We start from the raw sequence: 24,207 nt of genomic DNA, 5'->3' as shown, positions 1-24,207 counted from the left end.
AATTCAACTGTCAATCATCTGTGGCCGTCAGATACCGGAAGTCCCTGTGCGACGTGTTGGATTTGATTACTCGAATGCCCCCCTCGAAAAATAAACTGACAGATAATGTTCTATACACCAACATATTTCAATGTAATTACTGTTAAATATTCCTGTCTTGGACCTGTAACTTGACGGTAAGAAGTTTTAACTTATAAGGTTCGTGGACCAGTTCGACTGGCTGGGCCTGCTTCTGTGCAGCCCCGCCTGCTCCGCCCGCGCCGGTACTTAAATCAAACGAATACCAATGACTTTTTGGATTGATTGAAACTTGTATTAGTAGATTGCACATATTTATTAGTAGATTGCACATATTTATTAGTAGATTGCACAGTACAGTACATATTTATTAGTAGATTGCACAGTACAACACATATATATTAGTGGATTGCACAGTACAGTACATATTTATTAGTAGATTGCACAGTACAACACACATTTATTAGTAGATTGCACAGTACAGTACATGTTTATTAGTAGATTGCACAGTACAGTACATATTTATTAGTAGATTGCACAGTTCAACACATACTTATTAGTAGATTGCACAGTACAGTACATATTTATTAGTAGATTGCACAGTACAGTACATATTTATTAGTAGATTGCACAGTACAGTACATATTTATTAGTAGATTACACAGTACAGTACATATTTATTAGTAGATTGCACAGTACAGCACATATTTATTAGTAGATTGCACAGTACAGTACATATTTATTAGTAGATTACACAGTACAGCACATATTTATTAGTAGATTGCACAGTACAGTACATATTTATTAGTAGATTACACAGTACAGTACATATGTATTAGTAGATTGCACAGTACAGTACATATTTATTAGTAGATTGCACAGTACAGTACATATTCCTTACAATTGTCCACTAAGTAGTAACACCCCAATAAGTTTTTCAACTTGTTTAGTTGTGGTCCATGTTAATCAATTCATGGTATGACGATTTCTAAAGTTAGATATTTCCTGTAAATAAGACCTAATACTTATATTTTTCATGACAAAAATGCAAGAATTGCACACATTTGGATTTCAGGTTATAAAAGTAATGATTAATGAAAAAGTTTTATTGAAAAATAGCCACATATATTTTATATATATATATATATATATATATATATATATACATATATACCTTAAATTCAAGTATTTCTTTTATTTATATATATATATATATATATATATATATATATATATGTATATATATATATATATATATATATATAAATAAAATAAATACTTGACTTTCAGTAAATTGTAGCTATATACAAATATGTATTTTATTGTATATATATATATACATATAAATAAAATAAATACTTGAATGTCAGTGTTCATTTATTTACACATATACACACATAACACTCCTCTCTACTCATTGTTGTATTTGAAAGTGCAATGCTTTGCAGCCAGTAGCACAGCCTTTGAAGGAGCATAGGTATGGGCAGTGTAATATTCTGGGTTGGAGTCAATAACCAGGCGAGGTGATGAAGTTACGTCTCTTTACTTCATACTTTAGAACCCACTCCCACACTTGACGTCAGGGTGTGCAATACAACGTAAACCGTTGTATTGTAAAAGTAACCACAGAAGTGTTCTGTGGTTACTTTTTGGTCGGCCAACGGTTTAAAAAGTAACCACTTTTACTTTTTAAACCGTTGGCCAACCAAAAAGTAACTTTTTGGTTGGCCAACGGTTTACGTTGTATTGCACACCCTGACGGCAAGTGTGGGAGTGGGTTCTGAAGTACGAAGTAAAGAGCGACAGGCTGTCCTCACTCAGGTCCGCACGGACCTGGAGGGGGCGTGCCTTAGGTCCGGCTGAAAATCGGGAGGAATTCGGGAGAATGGTTGTCCCCGGAGATTTTCGGGAGAGGCACTGAAATTCGGGAGTCTCCCGGAAAATTCAGGAGGGTTGGCAAGTATGTATATATATATATACAGTTGACCACCACTGTATATATATATATATATATATATATATACAGTTGTGGTCAAAAGTGTACATACACTTGTAAAGAACATCATGTCATGGCTGTCAATCATTTCTACAACTCTTATTTTTTTGTGATGTAGTGATTGGAGCACATACTTGTTGGTCGCAAAAAACATTCATGAAGTTTGCTTCTTTTATGAATTTATTATGGCTCTACTGAAAATGTGAGGGTGAAAAGTATACATACAGCAATGTTAATATTTGCTTACATGTCCCTTGGCAAGTTTACCCGCAATAAGGCGCTTTTGGTAGCCATCCACAAGCTTCTGCTTGACCACTTGACCACCAAATTGCTGCAGTTCAGCTAAATGTGTTGGACTTGTTTCTTCAGCATTGTCCACACCTTTAAGTCAGGACTTTGGGAAGGCCATTCTAAAACCTTCATTCTAGCCTGATTTAGCCATTCCTTTACCACTTTTGAGGTCATTGTCCTGTTGGAACACCCAACTGCGCCCAAGACCCAACCTCCGGGCTGATGATTTTAGCTTGTCCTGAACAATTTGGAGCTAATCCTCCTTTTTCATTGTCCCATTTAAAGCAGCAGTTCCATTGGCAGCAAAACAGGCCCAGAGCATAATACTACCACCACCATGCTTGACGGTAGGCTTGGTGTTCCTGGGATTAAATGCCTCACCTTTTCTCCTCCAAACATATTGCTGGGTATTGTGGCCAAACAGCTCCATTTTTGTTTCATCTGACCACAGAACTTTCCTCCAAAAGGTTTTATATTTGTCCATGTGATGTCAGACAGGACAAGCTAAAATCATCAGCCCTAACCCTAACCGTACATACCACTTCCCGCAGGTAACCGTACATACCACTTCTCGCCAGCAACAGACGCTGTTGCAACACTTTATTCATCATTTAATCAAGCACAATGAGCGTCTGTTTCTACACCATTATATATATATACATATATATATATATATATATATATATATATGTGTGTGTGTGTGTGTGTGTGTGTGTGTGTGTGTGTGTGTGTGTGTGTGTGTGTGTGTGTGAGTGTGTGTGTGTGTGTGTGTATACAGTATATACATATGTGATCCATGGCATCAAAGTTTTTACACACTAGAATCAATCAAGGAATGTGACAATAAATATTTTTTTCAAATGAAGAAAAGTTAGCATTTAGCAAAAAAGAAACACTATGTTGATTAGTTTATTCATGTTATTAGTTATTAATAATAAACTATGAGGGATTTGAATCCTGCAATATATGACATATATCCATGAGCTTGAAGAGGTAAAGTCACCTGAAATGGTTTCCCAAGGAGTTAGCTCATGGAGAGAATGCCAAGAGTGTGCAAAGCAGTAATCAGAGCAAAGGGTGGCGATTTTGAAGAAACTAGAATATAAAACATGTTTTCAGTCATTTTTTTGTGAAGTACATAATAGTTTTGATGTGACAATCTCCAATGTAAATAGTCATGGACATAAAGAGAAGGTGTGTCCAAACATTTTTGATATTTTTCAATAATGATGTTAATATGTTCCAAAAATGACACAAAAGTGCGATGGAAAGTTTTGTCCACGTAAATTGAGCATAAAAGTACACAAAATCACTGCGTATTTCTGTAAAACATTTATTCGGTGACATTGAACGACCCTGGCATGAGATGACATTCAAATTGGCTCCATAAAATATTACTAACCAACATTTTTATTGACATATTTCAATAATTATGATGTTTTTATATCTTCCAGAAATGACACAACTGTCCATAATTGTGCAGGAAAGTAGTGTCCATGCAATTGTTAACAACATGCTCAAGTCAACATAAAATGAACAATCAAATTCACCGTGCAATTCTGTAAAACATTTATTAAGAACAATTGGCAGCTTTATCGGAATAATGACCTTGGCATGAGGTGACATCAAAACAAAAAAAAAGTATTGCAAATGTATTGTGTGAGTTTCCGTTGGTGTTGAAAGTCCCCCGGCATGAAAAAGTCCTAGAAAGCAACATTATTGTGACATAAGATATACATGAAGTAAGCTTGATTCACCTTATTTGGAGAATGCTCACATTATAACAAAGTCATTCAAAAAGACTAATTTGTAGCAATTAAAAAAAAGTTTGTCAAATAAGCTAACTTGTATAAAATACAAATACTTTATTTCTTGTATTGTACCAGGATCACTCAATCAATCAATCAATCAATCAATCAATCAATCAAAAGACTTGGGGATTGTTGCAGCTGTGTGAACAGACGCATGCGCAGTATTCCTCTGTCTGTCACCACTGGGAGGCGCTGCTGGAGTGAAATCTCCTTCTTTTCATTTGCGTGATGTTTCAGTTTAAATGCTTCATTATGGGGACACATTGGATGTATTTTGACTTCCGGTCTTTCAAAATAAAATAGACTCATTTAAAAAGATAAAGGACCATCAGGGGACATGAATTTAAACCCCCCACCCCCAAAAAAGGATTCTACTTCTGGGAATGGAGTGGAAGTTAAATGGAATGTTACATGTCATCTTTTGTGTGTGTGTTTATAAGCTGTTCAGTTCCTGCAGGGTCTGGTCCAGGACTTGATGCATACCCACGTTCTCCTCTTTGGCGTGTGACAATTTCTCTGCAGAGAAGACAAGCAAATAGAAAGAAGGTGAAGGACAAAAAGCTGATCAAACACAAACTACACTGCTTGAGTTGTGTAACGTGCAGACAAAGTTGTATTAGTACACTACACTCAATGGTAACACCCCAATAAGTTTGATGACGTTAATCCATTGATGGTAGTAATCAATTGATGGTGCAAACCCCCAGCAGACAAACAATATTTGCTGGAAGACTCCCACTTCTTCATGGCCGTGTCGCACAAGGACAATGCAGCATCGCAGCAGAACACCTTCATGTGGACAACAGGTCAGCGTGGAGTCCCAGGAAGGTCAAAGGTAGACAAATGTTGTATGAATAGACGACAGTAGCTATTCCTGCAAAATGCTACCTTTGCTAATGCTAACCACACATTAGGCATGGGTAGCGTTGACATTTGTAGCAATGATCAGTACTGTTGATAAATATTATTGCTTTTAATAATAACATCTCATTTTTTGATTGCAACATTTCAACATGAGCTGATGATCATGACTGCTGTCCAGTTGTTTTATTATTAGCATTTGCAAGTTGTTGGATGTCAGTAGTGTATAGTTGATTATTTGTTCTTTTGTTGTTGCACCCTAAAAAGTGTTAATACTGTAATTATTGTACGTATTACACACCAGCTCTTTGATTGTAACGTGCATCTTAGTTGTAGTTTTCATGAACACATTTGGAGGTGTTGAAATTGCCATGTAAAATCGCTAATGCTATTCAGCAGCATGTCAATAGGAAAGCCAATGTATATTAGCATCAAGCTAGCGCATTTTTGGGGAAAGGTGGAGTGTTAGTTTACTTTTTTGGGTCAGTTTCTTTGTTGGCATTGCAAATTGCGCCAAGTACCAAAGCATAAAGGCTCAGCAATCGGGCGTGGTGAGGTCAAGCGCCACCCAGGTAGCGTAACGTGGCATCGTTGGATTTTACGTGAGTCAGTGGCCGATTGGACCGGCGGGATTCGGTCAGTGCCAAAAAAGTACCACATTTGTGACCCATCCCTAGGTACAATACGGTATTGCAATATTGAACTTAGTTTACGGCCGTCAATGTTCATGTGTTAACTCATGCAATGAATTGTCAATGTTCATGTGTTAACTCATGCAATGAACTGTCAATGTTCATGTGTTAACTCATGCAATGTTCATGTGTTAACTCATGCAATGTTCATGTGTTAACTCATGCAATGTTCATGTGTTAACTCATGCAATGTTCATGTGTTAACTCATGCAATGTTCATGTGTTAACTCATGCAATGTTCATGTGTTAACTCATGCAATGTTCATGTGTTAACTCATGCAATGAACTGTCAGAGGGACAAAGGCTGACTTGTTTTTGTCCTTTCAGTCCATTTGTGCTCTATCTTTAGCATAACTTTTGTGTTCCTCCAGGATATATGATTTTTACCAAGAGGGTTTTTTTCATGTTGAATGTTTTCATTTCATACTTCAATTTTTTCCTAGTTGTACAAACACTGGCACTTATTCAACAATAGCCCAAAGCCAAACAGGACATAAAAACTACTTTGAATATTTTTTCTACTTTTTTTGCGCAAATCTCTCAATCAACTTCTGCTCCAAAAAATATCAAACATGTCATGTTTTTTAATTAACCCCTTTGGAAGCATTTTGATGAAATGATGTCACTGTTGTTAATTAGTGTAAACCTGCATAACATGTACTGTCAAAAGTACACAAACACACAAATGTTTTTATTCATGGCCAACCATTCACAAGAAAAAACTATTTTCTTCAGCTAAAAAAGCGATTCGCAAGTTATAAAACAATTTTCTGCAAGCAACATTTTTTTTTATTCAATTAAAATAATAATAATAATAATAATAATAATAACTGGGATTTATATATAGCGCTTTTCTAAGTACCCAAAGTCGCTTTACATGTAAAAAATATATTCGCTAGTAAAACAAAACCATTTTTTGCTAGTAAAAAACACACTTACAAATATAAAAACAATTTTCTGCAAGTAAAAAAAAAACATTCACAAGTAAAAATAAAATGTTTTGCCAGTAAAAAACAATTTGCAAGTATAAAAACAATTTTCTTCAATTACAAAAATGACTTTCAAGTATAAAAACACATTTCTTTGATTAAAATAACAATTTGCAAGTATAAAAACAATTTCCTTCAATTAAAAAAACCATTCTCAAGTAAAAAAAATACAAATGTTGCTCATAACAAAAGTATTTACTAGAACTGGAAGTAGGAATGGACAAATGGGGCCAATTAATGGCAATGTGTTTTTATGTTGTACTTGTCTTAATCCTTTTGTACGTTTGACACTTTTCTCAAGCTTTCTTTCAAAGCCTAAGAAGGGACGAGACTTTTGGCTACAAGTCTTATTTATGTACTTTGACATCATTGTACTGTCAATACAGCAATACAAGTATAATAACACTTGAAAAAACGATTTGCAAGTATAAAAACACATTTCTGCAATGAAAAAAAACATTTGCAAGTATAGAAAGAATGTTCTTCAATTCCAAAAAGGATTTGCAAGTTGAAACTGAAGGCAGTAATATTCCCTGGGCGATCCACAAACTTGACTCAGAGCACCTGTCATTTGCACTCTACAACCACAGGTGGTGCTGCTGAGTCAATTTAAGGCTGTCAAAGCTTTGCGCATGGTGCCGTCCGCCAAAAATAAGAAAGAAGAAGAAGGAGCAGGGCGGGGAGTGAAATGGCGGACAGAAGAAAGAGGAAACTTACAGGTTGAGCTTGTTTAGGACTACGGTTCATCTAAAAATTTGAAGGTAAAAAAAGGAATCCAAAATGTTTTTACGCTTTTCAAAACTCAGAACTTTATGTCCTGTTTGGTTTTGAAGAAGATTGAAAGAGAATGTCCCCAGAGGATGAATCACCTATTAACGCTAGCAATATTGTTCAAGTACATTTGTAGTCATTTACTGGGATTAATCACCATTAATCACCATTAATCACATTAATCACATAAATCACATTAATCACATTAATCACATTAATCACCATTAATCACATAAATCACATTAATCACATTAATCACATTAATCACCATTAATCACATTAATCACATTAATCACCATTAATCACCATTAATCACATTAATCACCATTAATCACCATTAATCACCATTAATCACCATTAATCACCTTTAATCACATTAATCACATTAATCCCATTAATCACCTTTAATCACATTAATCACCATTAATCCCATTAATCACCATTAATGACATTAATCACCATTAATGACATTAATCACCATTAATCACATTAATCACCATTAATGACATTAATCACCATTAATGACATTAATCACCATTAATGACATTAATCACCATTAATGACATTAATCACCATTAATCACATTAATCACCATTAATCACATTAATCACCATTAATGACATTAATCACCATTAATCACCATTAATGACATTAATCACCATTAATGACATTAATCACCATGAATCACCATTAATCACCATTAATGACATTAATCACCATGAATCACCATGAATCACCATTAATCACATGCACTAGTAGAAATATTCTGATGAAAACATTTGACACTAGAGCAGTATCAGAGCACAAATACATTAGCTTGAAATGCCATTCTTTTGCTTATCTTATTTTGAAAGAATCCCACTAGTGTCACACTATCACACTTGATGGAGACTCCATCATTGCACACCATTAAGCTAGGCTATACTAAAGTGAGTTTATGCATTATAACTATAAATGATATATATATTTATACTTATATATATGTATATATGTATATATATATATATAGACATATATTTATACATAAATATACATATACACACGTATATATCTACACATATATATACGTACACTGTATATAGTAACTTTTTAAATCCAGCAGATGGCACTATTATGAAACAGTATCAGTATCAGCGCTGTATCAATGCAGCTAGTGAGTGTGGCACACACTCAGAGGTGGCATTTTCATTATTTGAATACATTTATAATATTCATATTACATTTAATTTGCAGAGTGGTCCTCTGGATAAAATAGTTGAAATATGGAAAGGTTTAGATGGCCTGACAGTGTCAAGCATGCATTACATTATCATTAGTGCTGAAATGCTATTATGGGATGTCATGAGGTGTAAATGAAGTAGTCTCACCGTGGACAAAGTGCAGTAATATTTCAAGAAGCAATGCGAGGAAGACATGAGGAAAGAGAAAGCGTTTAATGGACAGAAGGCACGTGATGGAAGCTACAAAGATGTCATGTCATTGTTTAATGGACAGAAGGCACGTGATGGAAGCTACAAAGATGTCATGTCATTGTTTAATGGACAGAAGGCACGTGATGGAAGCTACAAAGATGTCATGTCATTGTTTAATGGACAGAAGGCACGTGATGGAAGCTACAAAGATGTCATGTCATTGTTTAATGGACAGAAGGCACGTGATGGAAGCTACAAAGATGTCATGTCATTGTTTAATGGACAGAAGGCATGTGATGGAAGCTACAAAGATGTCATGTCATTGTTTAATGGACAGAAGGCACGTGATGGAAGCTACAAAGATGTCATGTCATTGTTTAATGGACAGAAGGCACGTGATGGAAGCTACAAAGATGTCATGTCATTGTTTAATGGACAGAAGGCACGTGATGGAAGCTACAAAGATGTCATGTCATTGTTTAATGGACAGAAGGCACGTGATGGAAGCTACAAAGATGTCATGTCATTGTTTAATGGACAGAAGGCACGTGATGGAAGCTACAAAGATGTCATGTCATTGTTTAATGGACAGAAGGCACGTGATGGAAGCTACAAAGATGTCATGTCATTGTTTAATGGACAGAAGGCACGTGATGGAAGCTACAAAGATGTCATGTCATTGTTTAATGGACAGAAGGCACGTGATGGAAGCTACAAAGATGTCATGTCATTGAGGGCATGGTCCAGCTCCTCGCTAATGGCCTTGTACTTCAGCTTCTGAGCGTACAGCTCGTCTGGAGGTCAGAGGTCAGAGGTCAGAGGCCAGCAGCCACACGGACAAGGCGGAAAAGCGCGGCGAAGGAGAAGCAGACAGAGAAGCAGCGGGAAGAAGGAGAGGAGAAGAAAACAGGACAGGTCAGCCATTTTAGAGGAAAGCATATGTAGTGGAGGATATATACTTTATAATATATATCTGCAAAATACTTTATATACTTTATATTATACATCTGCAAAATACTTTATATACCTTATATTATACATCTGCAAAATACTTTATATACTGTACTTTATATTGTACATGGATGGTGGAGGATATATACTTTATATTATACATCTGCAAAATACTTTATATACTTTATATTATACATCTGCAAAATACTTTATATACTTTATATTATACATCTGCAAAATACTTTATATACTGTACTTTATATTGTACATGGATGGTGGAGGATATATACTTTATATTATACATCTGCAAAATACTGTATATTATACATGGATGGTGGAGGATATATACTTTATATTATACATAGATGGTGGAGGATATATACTTTATATTATACATGGATGGTGGAGGATATATACTGTATATTATACATGGATGGTGGAGGATATATACTGTATATTATACATGGATGGTGGAGGATATATACTGTATATTATACATGGATGGTGGAGGATATATACTGTATATTATACATGGATGGTGGAGGATATATACTTTATATTATACTATCAAGCATCTGCATTCTCCTCCTCTTGGCTGACATGCTCAGATGTGGAAACCTCATAGCTTGATGGGACAAAATTAAATCCATATTTCAATCATTACTTAATTGAACCACTAATTCATTATAATTGGAATTAAGTACATACATGTGGTATGAATTTATTTCATCTAAGAGTACATTCATTATTTCAATATCTAATTTATCATTTAATCATTTAATTGACCGTTATAATTATTTAACTATTGATTTCAATGCTTATTTCACAATTTGATAATACATTATTTAATGATTTATTATATATATATATATATATATATATATATATGTGTATATATATATATATATATATATATATGTATATATATATATATATATATATATATATATATACACACTTATATATATATACACAAATGTATATATGTAAATCATAGATGAGTTAGTAGTTTTTTTCATGATTTATTGACATTAACTTAATTACCTCATTTATTAAATCATGAAATAAGTACATTTACATAATTACACCAATAATTTATTATCAATAAATCATGATAAAATGTATTAAATCATAAATGAAATACATTAATCAATTTAATGATTTCAATTGTTAAATCGTTACATACCTAATATATTGAAATCAATACTTAATTAAATGAATAAATAATTCAATGTACTCTCACATTAAATACATAAATGACACATTTGTTAACACATTTATGTACTTATTTTCCTACTTTAATGAATCATTGACACATTTAAGTCAATATTGAAAGATGTATATGTGAGCGTCCATAGATAGGTAGCAATGTTGCAGTGATGATGAAATAGGGCGCCCCCTACTGGATGTCAGAAAAAGCTTTGCATGCTAACCTCGACGCTTTTCACAGGAAAGAATATTATTTGGGTACAGCAAATTCATACCTTCCAGGTCATCGATGGACTTTTCCAGTTTGGCAACGGACCTCTCTGCAAACTCTGCACGGGTTTCAGCCTGATAGTTCAAACACAGCACACGTACAATGAGATAGATAGAAAGGGACAAGCGGTAGAAAATGGATGGATAGTACTTTATTGATTCCTTCAGTTACTACAAGGTTGATCTTGTCCTACGCGGGATATTTCTTGGACACAAATGGTGAAGCAGGACCATTGATGAGAGTGCATGTTTCAATATGACAACAAAAGGGACAAGCGGTAGAAAATGGATGGAGGACTGAACAATCATTTACTGGATGCACAAAACATTAACTCGCTCATAACTTCATGACATGAAAGCAGTGGATGCCATTTTGTTGACATTGTGAGTAGACACCAAATGTCACTAAAAGCCACTTTCTCTGGTTTGGGAGTGACAGGAAGAAAAGCTTTACCTTGCCTAATGATAAACCTGGTGACCTCAGGGGTTTTTCTTCCCCACATCTAATAGCGTTTTTGGATCAATGTGGCATATGTCTTTTTTTTTTCAATCATTGCTTATTGCATGACAATGTAACTAACATAGCATTGATAGCCCGCGCTTTTAGCTCGGTAGTCAGCACGTTCACCTTTCATGCCGGTGACCTGGGTTCGGAACAGCAGGAAAAACTCAACGCAGCCGAAAGAGAGACTACACAAGCGCTAGAATGGCATCTACTTGAATGTTAAAGATGTAATAAGTCCACAGAGCACCTGTGTCAACACATCAGTATTTGATCTGCCAACGCTAACCATACCTCATGTCTGCTAACTAACTAAATACTGTTAACCATACCTCATGTCTGCTAACTAACTAAATACTGATAACCATACCTCATGTCTGCTAACTAACTCAATACTGATAACCATACCTCATGTCTGCTAACTAACTAAATACTGATAACCATACCTCATGTCTGCTAACTAACTAAATACTGATAACCATACCTCATGTCTGCTAACTAACTAAATACTGATCACCATACCTCATGTCTGCTAACTAACTAAATACTGATAACCATACCTCATGTCTGCTAACTAACTAAATACTGATAACCATACCTCATGTCTGCTAACTAACTAAATACTGCTAACCATACCTCATGTCTGCTAACTAACTAAATACTGATAACCATACCTCATGTCTGCTAACTAACTAAATACTGGTAACCATACCTCATGTCTGCTAACTAACTAAATACTGATAACCATACCTCATGTCTGCTAACTAACTAAATACTGATAACCATACCTCATGTCTGCTAACTAACTGAATACTGATAACCATACCTCATGTCTGCTAACTAACTAAATACTGCTAACCATACCTCATGTCTGCTAACTAACTAAATACTGTTAACCATACCTCATGTCTGCTAACTAACTAAATACTGTTAACCATACCTCATGTCTGCTAACTAACTAAATACTGCTAACCATACCTCATGTCTGCTAACTAACTAAATACTGATAACCATACCTCATGTCTGCTAACTAACTAAATACTGATAACCATACCTCATGTCTGCTAACTAACTAAATACTGATAACCATACCTCATGTCTGCTAACTAACTAAATACTGCTAACCATACCTCATGTCTGCTAACTAACTAAATACTGATAACCATACCTCATGTCTGCTAACTAACTAAATACTGGTAACCATACCTCATGTCTGCTAACTAACTAAATACTGATAACCATACCTCATGTCTGCTAACTAACTAAATACTGATAACCATACCTCATGTCTGCTAACTAACTGAATACTGATAACCATACCTCATGTCTGCTAACTAACTAAATACTGCTAACCATACCTCATGTCTGCTAACTAACTCAATACTGCTAACCATACCTCATGTCTGCTAACTAACTCAATACTGCTAACCATACCTCATGTCTGCTAACTAACTAAATACTGCTAACCATACCTCATGTCTGCTCCGCCAGCTAACAAGGTAATAATCCTCCATTGCTGCAACTAAAGTACATTATCACTGGAGGATGAGGTTAAACTTGTTACACACTGAGTAAGAGCAGACAAGAAGGCATGCTAACCGCTAAGCTAAGTTGTAAATGGAAGCACATTAGAACAGGAAGTAATCGGCTATTAACAAGTGGATTATTAGCAGTTAGAGGAGGGAGGGTCAATCCATATATCGGTACTGATACCAAGGGTAATATGATCGATATCAGATTAGATCATATTGCTATTTTCATGAAATACATTGTGTTGCTTTTTAGAAACTTAGGGAATAATTCCTTGGACACGGGAGAACTTTGAGGGCAAAACCCCCAAAGATTTAAAAGAGTAGCAGATAATAGTTTTTGACTTTTCTTTGGTTTCTTGTTGTGTTCTAATGACTTTGTTTCCATCAACCCATTTTATGTGATGAAAGAGAATAAGCAGCTAGTATCAATGTTGTGTTGACATTGTTACACTCAGCATAAATCAATAAAACAATGCACACTTAAAGGGGAACATTATCACAATTTCAGAAGGGTTAAAACCATTAAAAATCAGTTCCCAGTGGCTTATTTTATTTTTCAAAGTTTTTTTCAAAATTTGACCCATCACGCAATATCCCTAAAAAAAGCTTCAAAGTGCCTGATTTGAACCATCGTTATATACACCCGTCCATTTTCCTGTGACGTCACACAGTGATGCCGATACAAACAAACATGGCGGGTAGAACAGCAAGCTATAGCGACATTAGCTCGGATTCAGACTCGGATTTCAGCGGCTTAAGCGATTCAACAGATTACGCATGTATTGAAACGGATGGTTGTAGTGTGGAGGCAGGTAGCCAAAACCAAATTGAAGAAGAAACTGAAGCTATTGAGCCATATCGGTTTGAACCGTATGCAAGCGAAACCGAGGAAAAGGACACGACAGCCAGCGACACGGGAGAAAGCGAGGACGAATTGGGCGATCGCCTTCTAACCAACGATTGGTATGTGTTTGTTTGGCATTAAAGGAAACTAACAACTATGAACTAGGTTTACAGCATATGAAATACATTTGGCAACAACATGCACTTTGAGAGTGCAGACAGCCCAGTTTTCATCAATTAATATATTCTGTAGACATACCCTCATCCGCTCTCTTTTCCTGGAGGTCTGGAGGCAGATTTCTTTGACTTTATGGTTGTAAATGCATCTGCTTTGAGTGTCGCAGGATATCCACACATTCTTGCCATCTCTGTCGTAGCATAGCTTTCGTGGGTAAAGTGTGCGGAACAAACCTCCAATTTCTTGCCACTTTGGCATCTTTGGGCCACTGGTGCAACTTGAATCCGTCCCTGTTGGTGTTGTTACACCCTCCGACAACACACCCACGAGGCATGATGTCTCCAAGGTACGGAAAACACTCGAAAAAACGGAAAATAACAGAGCTGATTTGACTCGGTGTTTGAGAAAATGGCGGATTGCTTCCCGATGTGACGTCACGTTGTGACGTCATCGCTCCGAGAGCGAATAATAGAAAAGGCGTTTAATTCGCCAAAATTCACCCATTTAGAGTTCGGAAATCGGTTAAAAAAATATATGGTCTTTTTTCTGCAACATGAAGGTATATATTGACGCTGCTGATAATGTTCCCCTTTAACACATGTGATCGGTATTGGTATTGGCCGGTCTCACTAATTGATGATCGGTATGGGAATAAGCAGCAATAAACCCCATGAGAAGACTTCTTGTGGACATTTCACTGGTAAGTTGCACGTTACAGAAGGAGTACTTACAAAGAGTCAAATGTTCTTTATGAGAGTACTAATAAGAAGGAGTACTTACAAAGAGTCAAATGTTCTTTATGAGTACTAATAAGAAGGAGTACTTACAAAGAGTCAAATGTTCTTTATGAGAGTACTAATAAGAAGGAGTACTTACAAAGAGTCAAATGTTCATTATGAGAGTACTAATAAGAAGTAACTCACCTCCTTCAGCTTGTCAGTCAGAACTTTGATCTCCTCCTCGTACTTGTCCTCTTTTTCAGAGTACTGTTCACCAACACAACATGTACAAAAACCTAAAACTTTTTGAACCTTTACTGTATATTGTATTACACAGTATACTATTGTACTAGATACAGTACAGTACACACACCTTCTCCTCATTCAATGTTGTCTTTATTGTCATGACTATTTACATTGTAGATTGTCACATCAATGTGGAGTTATGTACTTAACAAAAAATGACTGAAAACATGTTTTATATTCTAGTTCCTTCAAAATAGCCACCCTTTGCTCTGATTACTGCTTTGCACACTCTTGGCATTCTCTCCATGAGCTTCAAGAGGTAGTCACCTGAAAGGGTTTTGACTTCACAGGTGTTCATTTATAGTTTTGATGTGACAATCTACAATGTAAATAAAGACAAGGCAATGAAATGAGAGCCTGTACTGTACATACTGTACATACATACTGTACATACATACTGTACGGTACATACATACTGTACTGTACATACATACTGTACGGTACATACATACTGTACTGTACATACTGTACATAAATGTCTGCGTAACTTCCTCACCTTTTCAGATTGGGCTTCTAAGGACTTCAGGTTGTTGGTGACATTTTTCAGCTCCTCCTCCAAGTCGCCGGCTTTACTGTGGAGACGTTGAGAGTGAGGGTGGGGTCAAAGGTCAGCGGGCAGACATTTCAATGATGAGGTCACGCCCACAACAATACAAACATTTGGAAAAGACAAACCTGCATTTTTTGATGCCTTTTCAACTCTCGTCCAATCACAAACTGACCTTTTTGTGCTTAAATAACTTCGTTAAGCTTTAATGACCTTGCATCATTTCCTGTTAACTATTATTCATGTTTCGCTTCTTTACTCTTAACAAATGATTGATTTATTGATCTTATTCTAGCTACACGTATAATAAGCACTTATTCTTCTGTTGTTTGGGTACTTTACGTTCATTTTGGCTGATATTACCAGTATGGGTATTGGTCCAACACCAGCTAGCTACATTGGTCATATCAAGGCTGATACTTCAAATGTACAATATCATCCATTAGAGGTGGAACGCTACACAAACATTGTGGTTCGGTACGTACCTCGGTTTAGAGGTCACGGTTCGCTTCATTTTCGGTACAGTAAGAAAACAACAAATATACATTTTTTTGGTTATTTCTTTACCAAATGTGTAAACAATGGCATAACACACATATACACACACACACTCACACACACACACACACATAACAATAACATACATATACACACACACACATACACACACACATACACACTCACACACACACACATAACAATAACATACATATACACACACACACTCACACACATAACAATAACATACATATACACACACACATACACACACATACACACATACGTAACATACGTATACACATACACATAACAATAACATACATATACACACACACATACACACACATACACACATACGTAACATACGTATACACATACACATGACAATAACATACATATACACACACACATACACACATAAAAATAACATACGTATACACATACACATAACAATAGCATACATATACACATACACACACACACACACATACACACACACACACACATAACAATAACATACATATACACACACTCATACACACACACATAACAATAACATACATATACACACACACATACACACACACACAACAATAACATACATATACACACACACATAACAATAACATACATATACACACACTCATACACACACACACATAACAATAACATACATATACACACACACACAACAATAACATACATACATATACACACACACATAACAATAACATACATATACACACACACAATAACATACATATACACACACACACATAACAATAACATACATATACACACACACATAACAATAACATACATATACACACACACATAACAATAACATACATATACACACACATAACAATAACATACATATACACACACATAACAATAACATACATATACACACACTCATACACACACACACATAACAATAACATACATATACACACACATACACACACACACAACAATAACATACATATACACACACACATAACAATAACATACATATACACACACACAATAACATACATATACACACACACACACATAACAATAACATACATATACACACACACACACATAACAATAACATACATATACACACACATAACAATAACATACATATACACACACACATACACACATACGTAACATACGTATACACATACACATAACAATAACATACATATACACACACACATACACACACATACACACATACGTAACATACATATACACATACACATAACAATAACATACATATACACACACACATACACACACAAAAATAACATACGTATACACATACACATAACAATAGCATACATATACACATACACACACACACACACATACACACACACACACACACATAACAATAACATACATATACACACACTCATACACACACACATAACAATAACATACATATACACACACACATACACACACACACAACAATAACATACATATACACACACACATAACAATAACATACATATACACACACTCATACACACACACACATAACAATAACATACATATACACACACACATACAACAATAACATACATATACACACACACATAACAATAACATACATATACACACACACAATAACATACATATACACACACACACACATAACAATAACATACATATACACACACACATAACAATAACATACATATACACACACACATAACAAAAACATACATATACACACACATAACAATAACATACATATACACACACATAACAATAACATACATATACACACACTCATACACACACACACATAACAATAACATACATATACACACACACATACACACACACACAACAATAACATACATATACACACACACATAACAATAACATACATATACACACACACAATAACATACATATACACACACACACACATAACAATAACATACATATACACACACACACACACACATAACAATAACATACATATACACACACACATAACAATAACATACATATACACACACACATAACAATAACATACATATATACACACACACACACACACACACACACACACACACACACACACACACACACACACATAACAATAACATACATATACACACACTCATACACACACACATAACAATAACATACATATACACACACTCATACACACACACATAACAATAACATACATACACACACACACACACATAACAATAACATACATATACACACAGGGTCCATTGCCAGGGTTGATGTGGTCAACATTTATTAAATAAAAAGTAAATATGATAAGGCTCAGAATGGTTTCTTAACAAAACCTTTCTACATATAAAGTGCAACATTAAACTGCCTCAAGTTGTTGCTCAGATGAAATAAAATGACAACACTTTTCTTCTACATATAAGACGTGCAACATTAAACAGTTTCAAGTCAACTCAGCCTCAGATGAACTTTTCAGCCTGGCTAACTTGTCAGTAAGAGGATATATGGACTCATTGTTCTTCCACCATAGAAGTGGATCAAAATCTAGTTTTTAATGCAATATGGACTTAAATCTGCTGCTATTATTGCTTTAGCCCTGCCTGACTCGCCGAGGAGAGGCTGCTTGAATGAATTCAAATGTGTTAGCATGTGTTATGAGAGTAGCGTATGTGTGTGTGTGGCCCTTTAATATGTGACAGCATGTGAGGTGAGTGTGTGGGCGAGCGAGGTGAGGGAGTGGCTAGTGTTTTGTTGGATTGGCTGTGTGCAAGACCTCAATAAAGCCACCATTTGCAACTAATCGCCGGACTCGTCATTTACCCTGGAGTCCGGAGCTGTGGAGACCCACTGGCGGGTAGAGTGAAGGGTGTTGCCCCCGAGAATACATCAGCCCTGGAGGAGTGTCTCCCCTGCGCTCCTCGACTACGGTCTGGGAGCCGGAAGCAGGAAAGGTGCAACACATGAACAATGTCGGCAAACCTCCGTCCTCCATTGTTGTATCGCGCAGCCAAAGTGTTCCCAAACGGGAGATCTTAACGAGGCAGGAGGGTCTTCCAGCTCTGGATTTGACATGTTGTCCTAGCTCGTTAGCTGCTAGCATGTGTACTCCTTCGCTGCACCTCCGGTTCAATACAAATACACGTACCGTTACACCACTATCATCCAATGATGACATTTTGGACCACAATTATAACCAGACAAAAACACAGGATGGCGATGTAACAAAATAATGAAATATTGAAATGATTTCCAAATTCTCTTTTGTTACACACAATATTTTTAGCTCATTGAATTCAACAATGCAAAATAACATAAGCACAATCTTATCTGGGCTCTTTGTTGTGTTTTAGTGTGTTCCTGCCTTCTTTGTTGTCTGCACCTGTGTTTTAGTGATTGGTCCTCGGCGAGGGGCGGACCTGGTGACACACCTGCTCGCAATTAGCCCGCCAGTATTTAGGCTGGTCACCTACAGCTTGACCTTGCTGGTCATTGTTTCCTGAACTCCTCACGTGCATGTGCCTACTTCGCCTCGTGGTATGTTGCTTTCACTTGTCCTGTTATTTCTAACTTCTTTGTGTTTGTTCCCTAGCCTCCTTGAGGCAGCAAAGACTTGATGCGGTGCTTGGTGCGCCCTGGCTTTCAACCACTGAGGAACCTGTTTTGTTAATATTCATGGTGTGCACTTCTGCCCCATCGCTTTTTGGTACATTTTTTGACTTATTAAATGTATTCCTTTTTTTTATTTCAAACTTGCCTCCCGTCTCTGCATCCCGGGGTCACCCCCCTTGACCACTTCATAACACTCTTACTTAAATCCTTAGTTGTTTGCTCTTTAAGCCCTCCTGTGATTGTACACAATAATAAAAACAAATCACTGTGGTTGGATCATATACTGATACTATACTTGCTATCGTTATTGTTGATATTTGTATCGCTCCGCCCACCCTGTTTATATTCAAGAGCTCTAGCTTAACAGTTAGCTTAGCTTATGGTATCTCTCTCCACCAGGGGTGTCCAAAGTTTGAGACCCCCAGCTCATTTTTGAATGGCACATCCTGAATATATATTTTTTTGAAACAGAAACAAGTAGAATAAAAGAGCAAACATGTGAAATGAAATAGGAACAAGTTGCAATATTGACTTTAATAACACAAAGCTGCCATATAGGCTGGCTTTTTCTGTTTTGATTGCTCCAAAAATAATAATGAATCCAAATGAATGTTGTTAGGATTTATTGACCTATTCAGGCTCTAATTACTTCACATCAAATATTCCACTTTGACATTTTTTTGCATACTTTTTGAGTTTGCTATATAAAAAAAAACACTAGTCAGTTTGCTTTGACAACAAGGGCATAAAACAAAAAACATTAAAAAAATTATAAAAACTTATAATCGACGGATAGATCTGAAAATGATCTAAAAACTGAAGTGTTGAAAGTAAGAAATAAATCAAATGTATGACTTACCTTTGACACTTTTATGAGTGGGACCCCTTTTGGATCCCCCAAAATGTTAGTAAAACTAAACTCAACATTGTTATGAATTATCGACCTATTTAAGGCTCCAATTACTTTAAATTAAATATTACACTTTTCATTTTTGAGGGGAAAATATTGCATATTTTTGTGTTTTTGCCATGAAAAACAGTCGTTGACAAAAAGAGCATGAAACATAAAAATAAAAATATCTCAACTTTAAATCGACAGATAAACCTGAAGCTGATCTGGAGATTTAAACATTGAATAAAGAACAATACCATATGACTTATTTTGAACAGTTTTATGACTGAGACTTGAGGGGAGCCTTAAAGGTTCAAACAAATCTATATATTGTATTGGTTTTGTAAATAAAACATCAAAATGGCCCCAGGATGCTTTCATTTTGCAGCGTGCGACCCTCATTGGAAAAAGTTGGGACAGCTCAGTTGTACGCTGGACACAACACACCACACTGTGTGGTGTAGCATGCTTAGCTAGTCCTCGGCCTCCAGTGATACTGATACTTGTAAGAAACTTCATTTGAAGGCAAATATTAGTTAGCCGCAAGCGACGACACAGTCATCAACATGCATTATCAGGATATAACCATGGTAATAAAACAGTGGTGTCAAACACAAGTGTTAACTTTGTTGGGTATAAAATATGTATAGTATATAACCATGGTAATAAAACAGTGGTGTCAAATGCAAGTTTGAACTTTGTTGGGTATAAAATATGTATAGTATACAACCCTGGTAATAAAACAGTGGTGTCAAACACAAGTTTGAACTTTGTTGGGTATAAAATATGTATAGTATACAACCCTGGTAATAAAACAGTGGTGTCAAACACAAGTTTGAACTTTGTTGGGTATAAAATATGCTGTCATTTATGAATGAAATCATCTGTCTTTGTAAATGTGTCGCAATAGCAATTGTTTGCATCCCCGAGCAAGCGTGCAGATGACTTGAGAGGGGGCGGAGCTTTGTGCCGTGTTTGGACACTCCGTATTTACGCTGCTTTTTAGGAAGACAATACCAAATGTGGATTGTAACGTTCAAGCCTCCATTGTCAAAGATGATGTTGGTCAAGTAACCTGGGACATTTCTACACAAATAAATGCTTTTGATATTGAAATATATAGATTTGATATTGGGGACGGCGTGGCGAAGTTGGGAGAGTGGCCGTGCCAGCAATCTGAGGGTTCCTGGTTCGATCCCCACCTTCTACCATCCTAGTCACATCCGTTGTGTCCTTGAGCAAGACACTTCACCCTTGCTCCTGATGGCTGCTGGTTAGGGCCTTGCATGGCAGCTCCCGCCATCAGTGTGTGAATGTGGAAATAGTGTCAAAGTGCTTTGAGTTCCTTAAAAGAGGTAGACAAGTACGACCATTTGACCATTTACCATTCTGTACATTATTTATGACCTTTTGTAAATATGCTGAAATGATACGTTCTGACTTGGTGAAGTAAGTCCATTGTAGACAGAATGTTAGTACATCAGTTGAGGAAAATAAATAAGTACATTACCTGAATTTGACATTAATATTAATCATTTCATCTTCTGATAGATGAAAAATGAACACCTTTGAAATGTCTGGCAGACTCAATTCCAGCAATTATCTGAATGAACTTTATCACTTCATTTATTTACAAAGTCCAAATAAGGACAAATGAAGATATAATATTAGTGTAAAAAAACAACAATGGTTTGTACATTTTCAGAATGTGCTTGTTCTATTTTTAAACCAATTGAATTGAATTCTATTTATATAGCGCTTTTCTCTAGTGACTCAAAGCGCTTTACATAGTGAAAGCCAATATGTACGTTCCATGTGGGTGGCACTGGGAGCAGGTGGGTCAAGTGTCTTGCCCAAGGACACAAGGGCAGAGGCTAGGATGGCGGAAGCGGGGATCGAACCTGGAACCCTCAAGCTGCTGGCACGGCCGCTCTACCAACCGAGCCATACCGCCCAAGAAAACAAGCCGAAGTTGTCTTTAGTTTGAAGTGATTTTAGCAGAATAGATTTCCCCCATGTGACCCCTGAGTTTGTAGAAGAGCCCCAAGGTCATTGATGTTGCAAGCCTAATTTGTGTTTGAAGACTTTTACCATTCTGAGAGCTCGGCCCGCTCCTCGGCTCTCTCCAAGTCCAACTCCAGGATCACCAGCTTGCGAGCCACCTGAAAGAAGAGTGTTGAGCATCTCTTCTGCTCCCACTAAACAATACACACTTTTCACCTCTTCATATTTGCGGTCGGCCTCTTCTGCGATGTGCTTGGCCTCCTTCAGCTGCATCTCCTGAATCTCCATCTTCTCCTCGTCCTTCATGGCTCGGGTTTCGATCACCTTCATTCCTCTGAAAAGGTGCAAGTCGGACGACAGGAAACATTTCAGTAAAACACAAATTGTTTTCTTTTCAACATCAAATCAAATCAAATCAACTTTATTTATAAAGCACATTTAAAATGGGCTATTCAACTACATAATGAAGAGGGCCACAGTTTCAAGAGCCCAAAGTCTCAGGGGCCAGACATCCAAATGTGTTTTGAAAGTGCCTTCGCAGGTTATATTCCTTTGAGACCGTCTTTATTCTTTGAAAAGTCAACACTGCACTGTCAATTCATTCCTTTCAATTCTTTCCAGCGTGTGCAGCTTGACAGATAGTTTACAGCATGAAGAAACAGAAACTACAGAAGTTTTGTTAGTTTCTTCTTTTCTACTATCTTCCTTCCTCAATTGTATTACTTTACACTTCTTCCTTCATTTAGGTTTGTAAGACTGAAAATATAAACATTAGAAAAGTATAACTGTGTATTATACATAAATAATTTCCACTGTGTAGGTTGCGTAAATAAAATAGAGGGTTTAATGTTCATACACAGCAAACATTGCACACATTTGGTTTAACACAATTAAGCCTGAGGTGTAACTTTATCGCCCTCTACTGGTCCAATTCAGCACTGCATGTATTTAAGCAGTTTAAACAGCTAAAAACAACACCACCACGAATACAAAAGACATCACAAAGTCAGCAATTTCAATTCTTTTTGTGATTTATTTGCATTTTTTCAGGGCCAATAGTGCCATCTTCTTCTACTGACCCCATGGCTGCTTCCTTGTTTTGCTGCTGCCCCCGCTGGGGTGGCTGGAGTACTGCATACAGTTTCAATGCTTTCATCAAGCCTATTTAGGTTTTCATCAAGCCTATTTAGGTTTTCATCAAGCCTATTTAGGTTTTCATCGAGCCTATTTAGGTTTTCATCAAGCCTATTTAGGTTTCATCAAGCCTATTTAGGTTTTCATCAAGCCTATTTAGGTTTCATCAAGCCTA

General features: G+C 36.3%; 1 protein-coding gene across 5 annotated transcripts in view; it reads right to left on the bottom strand.

Annotated features, from left to right (window-relative positions):
- Nucleotides 1-3,850: 3,850 nt before the first annotated feature.
- The window catches only part of tpm4a (tropomyosin 4a), a 64,341-nt gene continuing 43,984 nt past the window's right edge, over nucleotides 3,851-24,207 (bottom strand). For 3 of the 5 annotated variants that reach the window (XM_061976249.2, XM_061976251.1, XM_061976253.1), the window contains 6 exons: nucleotides 23,115-23,232; nucleotides 22,986-23,056; nucleotides 15,848-15,923; nucleotides 15,250-15,312; nucleotides 11,277-11,346; nucleotides 3,851-4,632 (listed from right to left, as the gene is read on the bottom strand). In XM_061976249.2, coding sequence (XP_061832233.1) covers nucleotides 4,550-4,632; nucleotides 11,277-11,346; nucleotides 15,250-15,312; nucleotides 15,848-15,923; nucleotides 22,986-23,056; nucleotides 23,115-23,232 — 481 coding nt within the window. In that variant the 3' untranslated portion in view covers nucleotides 3,851-4,549. Of the gene's footprint in view, nucleotides 4,633-9,459; nucleotides 9,636-11,276; nucleotides 11,347-15,249; nucleotides 15,313-15,847; nucleotides 15,924-22,985; nucleotides 23,057-23,114; nucleotides 23,233-24,207 lie in introns of those variants that run through there. The other 2 variants (XM_061976250.2, XM_061976252.2) reach the window with 1 other exon arrangement.

Source organism: Nerophis lumbriciformis, linkage group LG14 (assembly GCF_033978685.3).
Source record: "Nerophis lumbriciformis linkage group LG14, RoL_Nlum_v2.1, whole genome shotgun sequence".
In the NCBI taxonomy this organism is placed as follows: Eukaryota; Metazoa; Chordata; class Actinopteri; order Syngnathiformes; family Syngnathidae; genus Nerophis; species Nerophis lumbriciformis.
The sequence above is the reverse complement of the archived record's forward strand: the minus strand, read 5'-3'. Positions and strand labels throughout refer to the sequence as shown.